This window comes from Moschus berezovskii, chromosome 9 (genome assembly GCF_049115385.1).
Source record: "Moschus berezovskii isolate FMDL1 chromosome 9, NW_MosBer_1.0, whole genome shotgun sequence".
NCBI classification, from domain to species: Eukaryota; Metazoa; Chordata; class Mammalia; order Artiodactyla; family Moschidae; genus Moschus; species Moschus berezovskii.
In genome coordinates, this window is record NC_142468.1 from 69150333 (window position 1) to 69169502 (window position 19170).

General features: G+C 41.1%; 1 protein-coding gene and 1 non-coding gene across 6 annotated transcripts in view; one reads left to right on the forward strand and one right to left on the reverse strand.

Moving 5' to 3' along the window:
- The window catches only part of EIF2AK4 (eukaryotic translation initiation factor 2 alpha kinase 4), a 110537-nt gene that overhangs the window by 75467 nt on the left and 15900 nt on the right, over positions 1-19170 (reverse strand). For all 5 annotated transcript variants that reach the window (XR_016038235.1, XM_055436986.2, XM_055436990.2 and 2 more), the window contains 4 exons: positions 18130-18232; positions 9197-9349; positions 6533-6613; positions 4927-5075 (listed from right to left, as the gene is read on the reverse strand). Coding sequence is in view for 4 of the 5 variants with exons in the window: in XM_055436986.2 (XP_055292961.2) it covers positions 4927-5075; positions 6533-6613; positions 9197-9349; positions 18130-18232 (486 nt within the window). In the remaining variant the exon portion in view is untranslated. The remainder of the gene's footprint in view (positions 1-4926; positions 5076-6532; positions 6614-9196; positions 9350-18129; positions 18233-19170) is intronic.
- On the forward strand, positions 15532-15635 carry LOC129563680 (U6 spliceosomal RNA). The gene has a single exon (XR_008687418.1). It is a non-coding gene; the product is annotated as a U6 spliceosomal RNA (small nuclear RNA).

The window sequence follows — 19170 nt, forward strand, 5'->3', positions numbered from 1 at the left end:
TGAGGTTGCCAAAGTATTGGAGTTTCAGCTTTAGCATCAGTCCTTCCAATGGACACCCAGGATTGATCTCCTTTAGAATGGACTGGTTGGATCTCCTTGCAGTCCACGGGACTCTCAAGAGTCTTCTCCAGCACCACAGTTTAAAAGCATCAATTCTTCGGTGATCAGCTTTCTTCACAGTCCAACTCTCACATCCACACATGGCCACTGGAAAAACCATAGCCTTGACTAGACGGACCTTGGTTGGCAAAGTAATGTCTCTGCTTCTTAATATGCTTGCTAGGTTGGTCATAACTTTCCTTCCAAGGAGTAAGCATCTTGTAATTTCATGGCTGCAATCAGCATCCACAGTGATTTTGGAGCCCCCAAAAATAAAGTCTCACACTATTTCCACTGTTTCCCCATCTATTTGCCATGAAGTGATGGGACCAGATGCCATGATGTTTGTTTTCTGAATGTTGAGCTTCAAGCCAACCTTTTCATTCTCCTCTTTCACTTTCATCAAGAGGCTTTTTAGTTCCTCTTCACCTTCTGCCATAAGGGTGGTGTCATCTGCATATCTCAGGGTATTGATATTTCTCCCGGCAGTCTTGATTCCAGCTTGTGCTTCTTCCAGCCCAGCGTTCCTCATGATGTACTCTGCATATAAGTTAAATAAGCAGGGTGACAATATACAACCTTGACGTACTCCTTTTCCTATTTGGAACCAGTCTGTTGTTCCATGTCCAGTTCTAACTGTTGCTTCCTGACCTGCATACAGGTTTCTCAAGAGGCAGGTCAGGTGGTCTGGTATTCCCATCTCTTTCAGAATGTTCCACAGTTTATTGTGATCCACACAGTCAAAGGCTTTGGCATAGTCAATGAAGCAGAAATAGATGTTTTTCTGGAACTCTCTTGCTTTCTCCTTGATCCACTGATCTCAAAAGCAAGTCTAATCTTGGACCCACTGTTTACAGTTAGCCACAAAAATGGAAATAATTAAACTTAAAAAAATTGCTTTTTATACAGCCTTATTCATGGCATTGATTTATTTCCACCATTTCTAACACAGTTGGAATTTGTTAGATATTTCCTAGTGGAATACTCTGACAGCTTCAAACTATGTTGCTTAATGGAAGCCCAGTTTCAAAAATAATCTAAATTGGTATAAGGAGTTATAATCTTAAAAAGAAATCATTACCAGAAACTGCATTCAAGAAAACATTTAGTTCACTTTAACAGCAGGTGCTGCTACTGCTAAGTCACTTCAGTCGTGTCCGACTCTGTGTGACCCCATAGACGGAAGCCCACCAGGCTCCCCCATCCCTGGGATTCTCCAGGCAAGAACACTGGAGTGGGTTGCCATTTCCTTCTCCGAAATGTTAACTAACAGCAGGTTCAGTTCAGTTCAGTTCAGTCGCTCAGTTGTGTCCGACTCTCCGCGACCCCATGAATCACAGCACGCCAGGCCTCGCTGTCCATCACCAACTCCCGGAGTTCACTCAAACTCATGTCCACAGAGTCGGTGATGCCATCCAGCCATCTCATTCTCCGTCGTCCCCTTCTCCTCCCGCCCCCAACCCTTCCCAGCATCAGAGCCTTTTCCAGTGAGTCAACTCGTCGCATGAGGTGGCCAAAGTATTGGAGTTTCAGCTTTAGCATCAGTCCCTCCAATGAACATCCAGGACTGATCTCCTTTAGAATGGACTGGTTGGATCTCCTTGCAGTATAAGGGACTCTCAAGAGTCTTCTCCAACACCACAGTTCAAAAGCATCGATTCTTCGGCGATCAGCTTTCTTCACAGTCCAACTCTCACATCCATACATGACCACGGGAAAAACCATTGCCTTGACTAGACGGACCTTGGTTGGCAAAGTAATGTCTCTGCTTTTTAATATACTATCAAGGTTGGTCATAACTTTCCTTCCAAGGAGCAAGCGTCTTTTAATTTCATGGCTGCAATCAGCACAGCAGGTAGTTAAATGTTAATTATCAAAATGATTTCTGAGCTGATTTTTTTTTTCAAAGTAGATAATTAGAGAAAGAAGTGAAACGACTCCTGCTTATAAACAAACTGTAACCCAAAAGATTATATAAGCTTTTAGTTTGGTACCTAAATTGTTGGTTTTAAGTGGTGCTTAGATTATCACAAGAGATAGTTTAAATACATATAGAAGCTGAATGACAATACCTGTGCTATTTGATCACCCACCTAATCACAGAAAGGAGTTCTGTACTAAAATTCCTTTCTGGTCTACAGTGGGAGTCACAGCAAACATAGAAAGTCCCCTTCATACAAACAAGTTCCATTCTGACAGAGTTGATAAGTCCCATTTGTTCATAAGTCCTACAAAAATAGCCTGGGTATCCAGCTAACAAAACTGGCTATACAGTGCTATACTATAATAGGCTTATGATACCTTTCACATAGTAATATATAAAAAACAAATACAAAAAATAAAAGAAAACACATGCTAAATCTTGTAGTACAGTACCTTGAAAAGCTAGAAGCACAGTACAAGAGCTGGCATACAGGGGCTGGCACTGAATGAACAGCCAAGAAGAGCTACTGACTGGAGGAAGGAGTGGAGACGGGAGACGGGAGAGCTGAAGCATCGTCAGTGCGCCGAGAGGGGGCGCAGGCTGCAATTTCGCTCATGCCTGACACTGACCGAGTGCACATCTGCATCGTTCAAAGTTCCAAACCTGAAGGTTTGTATGCCGGGGACTTACTTCACAGGGAAGGCTCAATTCTTTAGTGGAAAAGGATGTGGAGGAAGAGACAGTATCTTTCATGTGACCTTTGCTGACAGGGAACAACCCCGGAGCCCACCTGCTGCGACAGGGAAGCCCAGTGTCCTCAGCAGCAAGGGGAGGGGAGCCCTGGCAGCAGACTGGGGCTCCCGTCCTCACGTAAAGGATCGCCTACATCTGTGCCCACTGTGGTGCTCTCCCCACATCTGTGGCGAGACCCAAGGCGTTACAGATCGAAAACAGTGTGAATCTGACTGGATGATGATTCTGATGGAAGAAAGAGTTTTTAAATCACTTACTGAATAATTGGGCTTCCCTGATGATGCTGTGAAAGTGCTGCACTCAATATGCCAGCAGATTTGGAAAACTCAGCAGTGGCCACAGGACTGGAAGAGGTCAGTCTTCATTCCAATTACAAAGAAAGGCAATGCCAAAGAATGCTCAAACTACTGCGCAATTGCACTCAACTCACACGCTAGTAAAGTCATGCTCAAAATTCTCCAAGCCAGGCTTCAGCAGTATGTGAACCGTGAACTCCCAGATGTTTAAGCAGGTTTTAGAAAAGGCAGAGGCACCAGAGATCAAATTGTCAACATCCGCTGGATCATGGAGAAAGCAAGAGAGTTTCAGAAAAACATCTATTCTGCTTCATTGACTATGCCAAAGCCTTTGACTGTGTGGATCACAATAAACTGTGGAACATTCTGAAAGAGATGGGAATACCAGACCACCTGACCTGCCTCTTGAGAAACCTGTATGCAGGTCAGGAAGCAACAGTCAGAACTGGACATGGAACAACAGACTGGTTCCAAATAGGAAAAGGTGAACGTCAAGGTTGTATATTGTCACCTTGCTTATTTAACTTATATGCAGAGTACATCATGAGGAACGCTGGGCTGGAAGAAGCACAAGCTGGAATCAAGATTGCCGGGAGAAATATCAATAACATCAGATATGCAGATGACACCACCCTTATGGCAGAAAGTGAAGAGGAACTCAAAAGCCTCTTGATGAAAGTGAAAGAGGAGAGTGAAAAGGTTGGCTTGAAGCTCAACATTCAGAAAACTAAGATCATGGCATCTGGTCCCATCACTTCATGGGAAATAGATGGAAAAACAGTGGAAAAAGTGTCAGACTTTATTTTTTTGGGCTCCAAAATCACTGCAGATGCTGATTGCAGCCAGGAAATTAAAATACGCTTACTCCTTGGAAGGAAAGTTATGACCAACCTAGATAGTATATTAAAAAGCAGAGACATTACTTTGCCAACCAAGGTCCGTCTAGTCAAGGCTATGGTTTTTCCCGTGGTCATGTATGGATGTGAGAGTTAGACTGTGAAGAAAGCTGATCGCCGAAGAATTGATGCTTTTGAACTGTGGTGTTGAAGAAGACTCTTGAGAGTCCCTTATACTGCAAGGAGATCCAACCAGTCCATTCTAAAGGAGATCAATCCTGGGTGTTCATTGGAAGGACTGATGCTGAAGCTGAAACTGCAATACTTTGGCCACCTCATGCGACGAGTTGACTCACTGGAAAAGACTCTGATGCTGGGAAAGGTTGGGGGCGGGAGGAGAAGGGGACGACAGAGAATGAGATGGCTGGATGGCATCACCGACTCTGTGGACATGAGTTTGAGTGAACTCCGGGAGTTGGTGATGGACAGGGAGGCCTGGCGTGCTGTGATTCATGCGGTCGCGGAGAGTCGGACACGACTGAGCGACTGAACTGAACTGAACTGAACTGATGGCTCAGATGGCAAAAAATCTGCCTGCAGTGCAGGAGACATGGGTTCTATCCCTGGGTTGGGAAGATCCCCTGGAGAAGGAAATGGCAACCCACTCTAGTATTCTTGCTGCAGGATTCCATGGACAAAGAAACCTAGAGGGCTACAGTTCATGGGGTCACAAAGGGTTGGACACGACTGACCAACTAACATTGAATAGTTAGATCATCAAAAGTCAGATCAAACTGCACTGGAGGCAAGACTGTTAAGGTTAATAACTGTTATATAAAAGGAAATAAAACTGGCTTTGTGAAAGATACTTGGAAAGTATTAAAGCAAATGAAAAATTTCATATTACTAATATATTAAGATGCACAGGCTTTGAAAAAGTTATTAAAACTGTCATCTGACAACTCAACCAAATTTCACTACAAGTTGTTTTCAGGGACTGGAAATCTCAGGGACTTACCTAGACCTTCCAGAGGAGTTGGTCCTATGTTTACCATTTCCTACAAAGTCAGGAGAGCCTCCATGAAGAATGGCAGCTGTTCTGTGTCCTCCCGGGTCTTTTCTAGAGGTATGATCTTGGTTTGACAAACTAGCTATTTCTAAACGTTCCTTAAAAAAAGAAAAGTAAAACCTACTTTAGACCTAAATCATAATGGTAGACAATCGTGGTAAATAATCATAAATATGTAGAGCGTGCAAATTTCATTTAAGCTGAAGATTTTCAAGTGTAATAAAGGTGAACTCAACTTTTAAAAATTTAGTGTCCAAATATGTACTGTTTCAAGAACTGAAGGTCAAGGTTACAGTTTTAAGAGAATGTGAATTTTATAAAGACTTAGAATTATGGAATATGCGTGAAAAGTTAGGGAGAAGAGCAAGAGATGAACAGAAGGAAGCATTCAAACAGAGCACACTCAATGTCCTGTAATAAACATATGGAAAAGAAAAAAATGTTCTAGTGCCATTTGCAAAAAGGGCTATCCTTTCTCCAGAATTATCTTTGTACCTTGCTCAAAAATTATATATAAATATATGGGGTGGGGGTCTATGTTTAGATGATCTCTTCTGTCTATTGACAGAACTAGTAATGCTTTATTATCTATCTTGACTCCAGTATTAAATTATTTTGAACACTGTTTAAAAAAAAAGAAAAAACAGAGAGCAGAGTGGCTGTCAGGAAGTCAGATTAGATGTAAGGCAAACAGTCATATCAACTTAAATTTGTATACAGCTTTGTACATTCACAAAGGGTGGTACATTTTTCTGTAGGAATGGTCACATAAGACAGGAAAGCATTATCTGTGCCACATTAAGGGGTGAAGAAAACAAGCTCAGAGTGTCACCTGTCAAGGTCACCAAGCCAAGGCAGTAAAAAAGCCAAAGCTTTCGGCCAGGTTCTGTTTACTCGTACATCAGTACCTCCTCCCACTGCACCTCACTATTTCCCTTAGGGCAAATGCCATTTCTTTAAAGGAGAATGAGCAACATTCTCTCTGGATTTCTCCAAACATGTGTAACTGGTTTTCTGATTGAGCTGGACTCAGGAAAAATACAGGACAAAAGACTATATCCTTTTTCCACCACTGCTTTTTAAATCTGTTTTCCATCACTGAATGAAACCTCAGGCAGATACATCTGGTTTCCATTCACTCTTCAGTATGAACAAATAGTTTTGTTTTTCAAGTATTAAGAATTCCAGTCTGGGTTGATTATCAAAGCTTCAATCTCTCCTCTCCTTCAACTCTGTTGATAAACTACTCTAGCTGCATAAGCCTAAGTCTTCTACAGATAATATACAACTCAAAGTTTGGCAACTATCTGGAGACTATAAAATACACAATGAATGATATCTGGGAGACTTCTAAAGTGCCTCATTTTAAACTTTACCACTGATAGCAACAAAGGAGGGAAAAAGGAAGAATGAAGAATGAAGGACAGAGGTCCTGACTTCTGAGATATTCAAACATTATGAAGATATAGTAATTCAAATACCATCAATGGAAAGAAAAAGATTGTATATTTAGCAAAACGTAAACTATTTGACTATGGCAGAAATTCTAGAGTACCTGCTTAGCCATTTCTTTCCTTTTTTTCTCCTCTTTTATCTCTTCTTTCCTTTTCTGAATCTCATGAAGGATTTCACGTTGCTGAAATGAATCATACCGCCATCAAATGCTGATCTCTGAAACCCATCAGTTCAGTTCAGTTCAGTAGCTCAGTCATGTCCGATTCTCCACGACCCCATGAATCACAGCACGCCAGACCTCCCTGTCCATCACCAACTCCCGGAGTTCACTCAAACTCATGTCCACAGAGTCGGTGATGCCATCCAGCCATCTCATTCTCTGTTGTCCCCTTCTCCTCCCACCCCCAACCTTTCCCAGCATCAGAGTTTTTTCCAGTGAGTCAACTCGTCGCATGAGGTGGCCAAAGTATTGCAGTTTCAGCTTTAGCATCAGTCCTTCCAATGAACACCCAGGATTACAACACACAAATTCTGAAATCACAAAAAATCTTTTGAATTTCAGTCCTAAGAATATGTAGAACCTTAGTACATACTATAGTTTCACCAGTTTTATCAGAGTTCTTATGCAGTAGGCTTCCCACTTGAATGGGTGTTAAGACTGTGTGGGGAGGGACCCTTCCTCCCCACTTTTATGTGCAGGGACTTGATGTGGAAGCTCAGAGCCCTAACTACTGGACCACCAGGAGATTGCCACAGTGGGGGGGCTTTCACTGTGTAACAGCTCTGACCTCTCACTTCTCCCCACTCGTGACTGAGCCCCTCCTGTTTGGTGTCTGTCTGTCTGCAGAGAACATGCACTTGCACCTACTCTTTGCCCAGGTGGAGGTGGACTGAGCCGGCACCACACCCGTAAGTCACAGACCTTCAGCTGCACTCCCCAACCAGCTTTCTCATTATTAGAAGTGGCATTTTGATCTATTCATTTGACCCATGTACCTATTACTCAAATGATTCTGAGTTTATGTAAAGTAGCGTTTTTATGAGCCTCCTAAAATTCCAGGTTATAAATATCAAAACCATTGAGAGACTGACCAGAAACAATTATAGCAATAATATAAAATGTAAAAACATACCCAAAACTTACAGGTAGTTACAGCAATACATTGAAACAAGACTGTTAATCAAATATCTTTATCTTCTAATTAAAATGTGTCTGCCTAAGAGGTAAGGAACTTTAAACTTTAAACGATAACTAGGCTACGCAATTAAATAGGAGATAAACGGTAACAAAATGGATGGAACTCATAAAGACAGTGCTAACACAAGCAAAGGATGAACGAAATGAAGCAGGAAAAAAGAGCAAGGAACAAGAACCTAAGAAAAGTAGGAGTAACAAAATCCTAGAAGTAACTGTAACATCTAAGGGGAGAAAACTAAAAAGCCTCACTGAGAGAGAAAAATATATGGAAAAATTATTCCTGGATAGGAAGTCTGAACTTTGTCATGATGTAAATTCTGCCCAAATGGATATATAAGTACAATTTTACTCAAAATGCCGGAGGCTTTGTTTTGATCTTGAGAAAGTAATCCTATCATTTCTCTGTAAGAATAAATGTGTGAGGATAGCTGAGGAAAAAAAAAAAGAACAATGAAAGAGGAAGGGACAGGGGTCCTGACTCCTCAGATAGTCCAATGTTACAAAGACACAATAATTCAAAGATTGTGGTACAGACCTGAAAAAACAAAACAGATGAATTGAACAAAAGAGATAATTCACAAATAGAAATTAGTACAAATAAGTAGGTAAAATACCCTTTAAAGGAAGTATTACAAATCACCTAAGAATGAGTGATGATTTAATAAATGTGTTAGGAAAATGTCTGGGGGCGGGACTCAGACCCTCATTTTAACAACGTATACCAAAGTAAGTTCTAGATAAGAAAGTTTATTAAAAGACTAAATAGAAGAAAAAGAACAAAAATCAAGAAGGAAATTTAGATACATATATTATGTTTGATTCGGAGAAGGCAATGGCAAGCCACTCCAGTACTCTTGCCTAGAAAATCCCATGGATGGAGCAGCCTGGTAGACTGCAGTCCGTGGGGTCGCTAGGAGTCGGACACGACTGAGCGACTTCACTTTCACTTTTCACTTTCACACATTGGAGAAGGAAATGGCAACCCACTCCAATGTTCTTGCCTAGAGAATCCCAGGGATGGGGGAGCCTGGTGGGCTTCCGTCTATGGGGTCACACAGAGTCGGACACGACTGAAGTGACTTAGCAGCAGCAGCAGCATTATGTTTGATTAAAGGATTTTTAAAATAACACAGGAGTGTACATTCTTATGCAGACTAAGACTAAAGAAAAAATACAAATGGTGAGTGAACAAAAAAAAAAACGTTCAGTCTCTGGCTTTGGCTACTTGTCTGGGCATGAGATACTTGTCCCACAGAGGGAAGAAGGTAAATAGCCTCTGAACTCCTGCACAGCTTTACAAACACACAAAGAAGTTTGCTTAAACTGACTTTTTCTTTCATTTAAAGACCAGGACTAAGGAAGGGTTCTAGGGGTAGCACTGAATCACTCATAGTGTTTACTTCTTGGTTACTCTGAGGGCTTCCTTTCACATGAATTCATGGTTCCTGGATCAAATGCTGAGCCAAACTTAATAAATATGGATAAGTATGTAGGCAGAGAAAGAGATTAAAAACTTTCAGGGGCTCTCAGTCCTCTGGCTGGCCACCGTGGTGACATGGGTCTCACCTCCTCTTCCTCTTTCCGCTTGGCCTCTAACTGCCTCCGCTGTTCCTCCTGAGCTCGCCGTTCCAGCATTTCTTCATGAAAAGACTTGGGAGGGGGCTTGTTGTGCTCGCAGAGAAATGACTGCACATGGTAAGCCAGTTCAAATATCATCACCTAAACACATGGATGGAAATCAACCACAAATGGTCAAGTGATGCGAAGACAGGGTCCAATGGCGAGACTACAGAAAAACATGCAGACCATCCGAGACCATTCACAATGATGATATTCATTTTTTTTAAGTAATTAATTTATTTTTTATTGGAGGCAAATTATTTTACAATATTATATTGGTTGGTTTTGCCATATATTGACATGAATTCGCCCCGGGTTTACATAAGTTCCCCCTCCTGAACCCCCCTCCCACCGCCCTCCTCCCTTTATCCTCCCTCTGGGTCATCCCCGCACGCCAGCCCTGAGCATCCTATAACATGCATCGACCCTGAACTAGTGATTCGCTTCACATATGACAACATACGTGTTTCAATGCCATTCTCCCAAATCATCCCACCCTCACCCTCTCCCACAGAGTCCCAAAGACTGTTCTATACATCTGTGTCTCTTTTGCTGTCTCGTATACAGGGTTAGATGATATTCATTTTGATGCAACACCTTCTAAATTAGTTACAGGAGGTAACCACGGCAGGAAAAAGCTTTTCAGCACTCATTTCATTGTGTTGCTATCAAGACAAATCACTATCTAAATAAATAAAAAGCATCACTTTTGTAGTCCTATTCAATTTATTGGCACTTTCTATATAATAAATCTTCTAAAATATTTTTCTATATAAATAAATCTGATAATATATTTAAGATTTTTAAGATTGCATTGAAGTAAAAACTACATTCCTGACTGGAAAACCTGCCTATGTAATGACAGCTGAGCAGAGAATAATCATTGCTAACAAGAGTGCTTTCACCTATTCATGAAGCCTACTGAAAACATCCTAGTGGGGTACACACGCAAATATTTAAAGGCCTCACTCTCTTCCTGCTAGCAATGGGCCAGCAGAAGGCAGATCAATACTTGGAAAGCATTTCATTTCCACTTAGGGAAGCATTCACAGTACCACAAGGAGAAAGCCTCCCCTCTCAGACATCAGATGTGAATGTAGGAAGCCACTTTCCCCAGCCCCTTGGGAGTCATAAATTGTAGCTTGGTTGGTAAATCAACAGAACACATGTTTCTGGGACCCACACAGACCAACTACCCCAACCCCAAAGAGGTCAAGGCTGCCAAGTGCCTTCTGCAGACGAAGACCACCACTCTGAAATTTCTTTTTCCTAAATGAAAATGAAGCAGATGGAAAGTTCTTGTTTCCAAAAGGACTTAACAGGGTGGTAGAAAGTAATAGATGTCATTGTACACAAAAATATACAGTTTTCCTGCTGTTCACCTTTCTCTTTTTGAGAGTAATCACAGAGATTGTTGGCAGCACATATGTACAGCACTGACTGGAGGAAGTTGTATTTTTTTATTGTACTAGAAGCTATGGCTTTCACTGGATATATTTCTATTTGCAGTTGCGAAACACTAGTCTAGAATCTAAGAGGCAAACTATTGTATGAAAAGCTCTCTTACAGAAAGCTGGTGAAAGAAGGCAGTCTCTATTACAAAACCATTTCTACACCAGAAAGAAGCCGGGAGCCAAGTAGTGGAGGACTTTTCTTTTGCTAATCTATATAATTCACTAGTATTTTCTATACAAATCTGATAAATCATATAAGGTTGGATGTAAATAAGAGCTACTCTCCACACTGACCCTCGTCCTCCTCTTCCCCACATCTACAGAGTTCACTGGCTTGCTTCTCACAGGCCTCTGCTCAAATGTCACCTTATCAGGGGCCCCCCTCAACCTCCTTGTTTACAGCAGCTACTCTGCTTCATGGCATAGGACACGTCTCTATTAGTCAGGGTTCTCCAGAGAAACATAACCAAATAGAAGGGGTATGTGTGTGTGTGTGTGTGCATCCACACACAAAGTCGTCCCTTGGTATCCACAGATGCTCAAGTCCCTTATATAAAATGATGCAGTATTTGCATATCCCCATGCCCATCCTCCCATCTACTTCAAATCATCTCTACATTACTTACAATACCTTCTAGAATGAAAATACTATGTAAATAGTTGTTGGCATGCAGCAAACTCAAGTTTTGCTTTTTAGGACTTCCTGGATTTTTTTTTTCATGAATATTTTCCATCTGTGGTTGCCTGAATCCAACTGCTAATGGGTGCTGATGGAGCACCCACAGATATAGGCAATGGATTATATGTTGTAGAGAAAATAAGAGAAGAAGAGAAGAAAGACAGAGAAGGGAAAGGGAAAAATGGATTGAGATTAATTTTAAGGAATTGGTTCATATGATTATAGAAGCTGCTAAGTCCAAATTCTGCAGGGTAGGCCAGCAGGCTGGTGACCCAGGGCTGAGTTGATGTTGCAATTCAAGTCCAAAGGCCATCTCCTGGCAATGCCCTCTTCTTCCAAGAAGGCCAGTATTTTTAAAACCCTCAACTGATTGGGTGAGGCCCACCCACATTATGTAAACTGCTTAACCAAAAGTCTGCTGATTAAATGTTAATTTCGTCTAAAAAATACCCTCACAGAAACATATAGAATGTTTGGTCAAATATCTGGGTACCATGGCCTAGCCAACTGACACATAAAATTAACCAACACAACTTCTATTAGAAGAGCTAAAATAAAAAAGTCACAACATTACATGCTGGCAAGAATGTGGAGAAACTGAATAACTCACATATTGCTGGCAGAAACGGAAAATGGTTAGTCAATCTGGAAAATCTCGGCAGCTTCTTAAAAAACTGAACACGTAGTACCATACACCCACAACTGCACACCTGAGCATTTATTCTAGAGAAATGAAAACATGTTCACACAAAACTCTGACATAAATGTTTAGAGCAGCTTTATTTCTAACACACGCAAACTGGAAACAGTTCAGATGTCTTTCACTGGTGTATGGCAGAACAAACATCTTATATAGACACAAGACGGAATACTACTCAGCAATAAAAAGTAACAACTATTGACACACGTGACAATCTGGATGAGCTTCCAGAGAATGATGATGAAAGGGGGGTAGCCAATCCCAAAGGTTATATACTAAGATGCTGCTTATATAATATCCCTGAAATGAGAAAGTTATGGAAATGAAGAACAGATTAATGATTGCTGGGTATCAAGGAGGGCGTGGGGACATAAGGAAAGGAAGTGAAAGTCACTCAGTCGTGTCCGACTCTTTGTGCCCATGGTATTTATATATAGTCCATGGAATTCTCCAGGCCAGAATACTGGAGTGGGTAGCCTTTCCCTTCTCCAGGGGATCTTCCGAATCCAGGGATAGAAATGAGGTCTTCCACATTGCAGGTGGATCTTTACCAGCTGAGGCACAAGGGAAGCCCAAGAATACTGGAGTGGGTAGCCTATCCCTTCTCCAGCAGATCTTCCCAACCCAGAAATTGAACTGGAGTCTCCTGCACTGCAGGCGGATTCTTTACCAACTTAGCTATCAGGGAAGTGGGGATATAAGGAGGTGGCAACAAAACGGATCTTGTGGTGATGAAACTATTCTGTATCTTGACTATATCAATGTCAATATCCTGTTTATGATATTATAATACAGTTTTGTAAAAATGTTACCATTGGGGCAACCTGAGTAAAGATACATGGCTTCTCTTAGTATTATTTCTTACAAGTGCACGAGAATCTACAATTATCTCAATATAAAAAGTATATTTTAGGAGAAGGAGGCGAAGGGAGGAGAAGGGGACAACAGAGGATGAGATGGTTGGATGGCATTACCGACTCAAAGAACATGAGTTTGAATAAACTCTGGGAGTTGGTGATGGACAGGGAGGTCTGCTGTGCTGCAGTCCATGGGGTTGCAAAGAGTCGGACATGACTGAGCGACTGAACTGACTGAAAAGGTATAATTTATTTATTTTTATTGGATTATAGTTCCTTTACAATGTTGTATTAAGTTTCTGCTGTACAGAAAAGTGAATTAGCTATATGTATACATTTATCTGCTTCATTGACTATGCCAAAGCCTTTGACTGTGTGGATCACAATAAACTGTGGAACATTCTGAAAGAGATGGGAATACCAGACCACCTGACCTGCCTCTTGAGAAACCTGTATGCAGGTCAGGAAGCAACAGTTAGAACTGGACATGGAACAACAGACTGGTTCCAAATAGGAAAAGGAGTATGTCAAGGTTGTATATTGTCACCCTGCTTATTTAACTTATATGCAGAGTACATCATGAGGAACGCTGGGCTGGAAGAAGCACAAGCTGGAATCAAGATTGCTGGGAGAAATATCAATAACCTCAGATATGCAGATAACACCACCCTTATGGCAGAAAGTGAAGAGGAACTCAAAAGCCTCTTGATGAAAGTGAAAGAGGAGAGTGAAAAGTTTGGCTTGAAGCTCAACATTCAGAAAACAAAGATCATGGCATCTGGTCCCATCACTTCATGGGAAATCGATGGGGAAACAGTGGAAACAGTGTCAGACTTTATTTTTTTGGGCTCCAAAATCACTGCAGATGCTGATTGCAGTCAGGAAATTAAAATACGCTTACTCCTTGGAAGGAAAGTTATGACCAACCTAGATAGCATATTAAAAAGCAGAGACATTACTTTGCCAACCAAGGTCTGTCTAGTCAAGGCTATGGTTTTTCCCGTGGTCATGTATGGATGTGAGAGTTGGACTGTGAAGAAAACTGACTGCCGAAGAATTGATGCTTTTGAACTGTGGTGCTGGAGAAGACTCTTGAGAGTCCCTTGGACTGCAAGGAGATCCAACCAGTCCATTCTAAAGGAGATGAGTCCTGGGTGTTCATTGGAAGGACTGATGCTAAAGCTGAAACTCCAATACTTTGGCCACCTCATGCGATGAGTTGACTCACTGGAAAAGACTCTGATGCTGGGAAGGATTGGGGCCGGGTGGAGACGGGGACGACAGAGAATGAGATGACTGGATGGCATCACCGACTCGATGGACATGAGTTTGAGTGAACTCTGGGAGTTGGTGATGGACAGAGAGGCCTGGCGTGCTGTGATTCATGGGGTCACAAAGAGTCGGACTTGACTGAGCGACTGAACTGAACTGAATACATATATCCCCTCTTTTTGGGGACTCCCTTCCCATTTAGGTCACCAGAGAACATTGAATAGAGTTCCCCATGCTATACAGTAGGTTCTCATTAATTATCCATCTATCCACACTAGTGTATATGCCAACTCCAATCTCACAATTCATCCCACCACTCCCCTTCCCCTTCTGGTATCCATGTTTATTCTCTGCATCTGTGTCTCTACTTTTGCTTTGCAACTGAGTTCATCTGTAACATTTTTTTAGATTTTATATATATGCATTCATATACTATATTTGTTTTTCTCTTTCTGACTTACTTAACTCTGTATGACAGTCCCTAGATCCATCCACATCTCTGCAAATGACACAATTTATTCCTTTTATGGCTGAGTAATAGTCCATTGTATATACATACCATATCTTCTTTATCCATTCCTCAGCTGATGGACATTTAGGTTGCTTCCATGTGAAGGCTACTGTAAATAGTTCTACAATGAACACTGGGATACATGTACCTTTTGAAATTTTGGTTTTCTCCAGGTATACACCCAGGAGTGGGATTATTGTGTTATATGGTAGTTCTATTTTAAGGAACTTCCATACTGGTCTCCATAGTGGCTGTACCAATTTACATTCCCACCAATAGTATAGGGGGGTTCCCTTTTCTCCATGCCCTTTCCCAGCATTTATTGTTCATAGATTTTTTTTGATGATGGCCCTTCTGACCTGTATAAGGTGACACCTCATTGTAGTTTTGATTTGCACTTCACTAATCATCAAGGAGATCCAACCAGTCCATTCTAAAGGAGATCAGTCCTAGGTGTTCATTGGAAGGACTGATGCTAAAGCTGAAGCTCCAATACTTTGGCCACCTCATGCGAAGAGGTGACTCACTGGAAAAGACTCTGATGCTGGGAGGGATTGTGGGCAGGAGGAGAAGGGGATGACAGAGAATGAGATGGCTGGATGGCATCACCGACTCGATGGACATGAGTTTGAGTGGACTTCGGGAGTTGGTGATGGACAGGGTGGCCTGGCTGCTGTGATTTATGGGGTCGCAAAGAGTCGGACATGACTGAGTGACTGAACTGGACTGAACTGAATAATTAGTGATGTTGAGCATCTTTTCATGTGTTTGTTGGCCATTAAAAAGTATAATCTAAAATAAAGACAATGTGCTGTCTTCAGCAGAACATACGCTAAAACTGGAGAGATACAGAGATTAGTATGGCCCCTGTGCAAGGATGGCACGTAAATCTGTGAAGCACTCCATGTTTTTTGGTTACCAAGGAAGAAAGAGAGGGGGGAAGGAGGGATGAACTGAGAGACTGAGACTGACATGTACACACTATTACAGATAACACAGATAACTAGTAAGGGCTAACGGTATAGCACAGGGAACTCTTCTCAAAAGTCAGTAATGACCTGTAGGGAAAACGAATCCAAAAAATAGTGGATACTGTATATGTAGCTACAAAGATCAGTACAACATCGTAAATCAAATCAACTATACTGTAATAAAAATTTGAATAAATAAATAAAATAAAGTAAAAAAAAAGGTGGGGCTGGGGTGAGTGGGACAACAAAAGCAGAAATAAACAAGTGGGACTAAATCAAACATTTCTGCACAGCAAAAAAAGGAAAAAAGATTCTGCACAGCAAAGGACACCATCAAGAAAATGAAAAGGCAAACTATACATTGGGAGAAGATATCTACAAATCATATATCTGATAAGGGGTCAATATTTAAATATATAAAGAACTAATACAACTCAGCAGCAAAAATAAAAAGGAAAACCCAAACAATCCAATTAAAAAATGGATACAGGAACACAACAGACATTTTTCCAAAGAAGACATACAAATGGCCAACAGGCACATGAAAAGATATATAACATCACTGATCATCAGGGAAACACAAATCAAAGCCACAATGAGCTATCACCTCACATATCAAAAAAACAATGAACAACAAGTGTTGGTGAGGATGTGGAGAAAAGGGAACCCTGGTACACTTTTGGTGTGAATGTAAATTGTTGCAGCCAGTCTGGAAAATAGTATGGAGGTTCCTCAAAAAATTAAAAACAGAACTACATATGATCTAGCAATCCTACTTCTGAGTATATATTCAAAGGGAATGAAAACAAAGGATCTTGAAGAGATATCTATACTCCCATGTTATTGCAGCATTATTCACAATAGCCAAGCTAAGTGTCAATGAAAAAGTGAATAAAGATGTGATACAAATATACATACACAATGAAATATGCAACCATGAAAAAGAACATCCTCCTGCTTGCAGGAACACAAATGGAACTTGAGACATTATATTAAGTGACATAAATCAAAGACAAATACTGCATGATACCATTTACCTGTAGAATCTAAAAAAACTGAAACAGGGACTAGAATGGTGGTTAGAATGAAGGGAAGATATGTAGGTCTGAGTATACATACTTTCAGTTATAAAATAAGTAAGTTCTGGGGATCTAATGTATAGTATGATGATTATAATACTGTTGTTCAGTCGCTAAGTCATGTCCAACTCTTTACAACCCCATGGACTGTAGCACGCCAGGCTTCCCTGTACTTCACTATCTCCTGGAGTTTGCATGATGATTATGCAACAGTTATATTATATAATATTGCACTATAAAAATCAAATCAAACACAGCAAAGAATTTTACAAAAAATGACAAATCATGAATCCAAGAAATCAGAGGATTCCGTAGCTGAATTTTCAATGTAACTCCATATTATTTTTCAGTTAGACATTAGACTACATTAGAAAGAACTTAAACTAGAAAGAACTCTGCAGTAATTCCCAAGGCCTATTTTTTTGTCCAAGCTGTTCTACAATCACTTTATGTACCACAACAATCAATGAAGTTCTTGGAAACACAACTTAGGTGGGCAAAGATTTTAGAGGCAAAAAGCACCCCAGAGGGCACACTGTAACTCACTGTGTTATGGAATGCAAGTGAAAAACTGTCCAGTCACTTTCCTAGAGACACAGAGGCCTAGGGCTAGTCCTTACGTAACTCTCCTCAGTTTTTATAGGACAGGATAAGTTAAAAGTGATGTGCATAGGCAAAAATACTGTACAATCTTATACAAAAGTGAGAACATGGATTATACCTAGGATACTCAGTGGGCTTAAGGAACAGACTGTAATACTCGCCCTAAGAGGTCACCCAGCCTGGCCCTCCAGAGAGAGTTCTCACCCAAGGAGAAGCTCATGCAGACCCTGAGGTCAGAGGATTAAACAAGCGTCAGTACTGAACTAGGTGTAAATGCTCAGGTATAAAAGGGACACTGATGGAGGACAGTGAGTCCCTATTTATTGAGAAGTAAACAATTAGTTCTTCTGATATGAAAAGGGGAGATGTGGCAAAGTTTGGTCAGAAATCACTTGTTTGTAAACATTTTCCAACGTAAATGTTCAAGTCAAGATGAGGTCATGGTACCAGGCTCAAAGTGTGCGAACAGTCTGGTCAGTTTCATATGGAGTGTTTCCAGAAGAATTAAGTATCAACAGTACTGTCTGTACACACTCTACAATTCGTAATTCATAAGTACTGTTAATTAAAGCAATCCAAACAGCAATATTCCCCTTTGTAGATAGCAATAAAAAAACAGAACATTCTAGTGAAAGCTAGATCTGAGGTGCAATGGGAAAGCCTTTAAGCCAAAGAAAAGGCTAGAAGGCAAACACTAGTGAACATGATGAGATTTTTATCATTCTGTCATAATTCCAGTTTTACAAATCATACCTCGCCACAGTGTTTTTTGGCCACTTCTTCTAGGCGGGACTTTAACAAATTAACACTTTCATTTGACAGACCTTTGGCATTCTTTAATTCTATTTCAGGGACTCTGGAAAAGAAAAAAAGTACAGATTGTTTGCATTAATATTTGCTAATTTTCAAGCTTGGAGCCTGGGTTTTCTGTAAGGACCTCACTTGTGAACTTCTCTGTACCCCTAGGAACATTTTCTTTCATCTCAAAAGGATTTCAACTTTACCCCAGCAACTCAGTTGACACAGCACTCAACATGGAGTCACCTGCAGCCTGTAGGGCAGAAATGGGCTGGCCAGGTGTCAGGGTGGGCTTTCAAGTGCCCTGTTCCCCAAGAGGACCAGACTTACTGGGGCTCAATCAGGTGTCTCTCCAACTCCTCTGTCTCTGATTTCAGCTTTACAATCTGATTCAAATTTCTAACATCAACTACTATTTACTGCCTTTTAAAAAATCACTCCAGCTCTGTGTGTGATTCTAGCCTAGTAACTTCACCATGCACTCCCTTTTATGGTAATGCTCAATCCTGGCTTGCCCCCTAACATCAGCGAACTCTGACAGCTCACCCACAAGGGTCTAAGCACCCTGTGATCATCTGTCTGCTCCTAGCATAAAGCAGGATAAGAATAACTATGTGTGAGATGGAGGCACAGTGTTCTATCTAGTACTCCTACAACAGGCTGTGTCCCAGGAACTCATTCTGCTATAAATGAGCTCACTCACTCATGTCATGCACACTCTGCAAACTCTGCTATTCCAAGGATGCCTACCACATGCTCTTCTTCATCTCTGTAGGGCACAACTAACGGTCAACACCTTCTACCCAAGGAAAATACCATCAGCCCTCCCTTGGGGTTCCTCTTATTTCCAACCACAACACATCCAATAACAACTCTTGAGATTAAGTAGGCTTTATTTAATTTTACAGATGAGAAAATGATCCATCACTTCCCACCAAGCATTTCTGAGTAACTCATGGCATTTTACCTTGGTGAAGCCTTTACTATTCACTTATC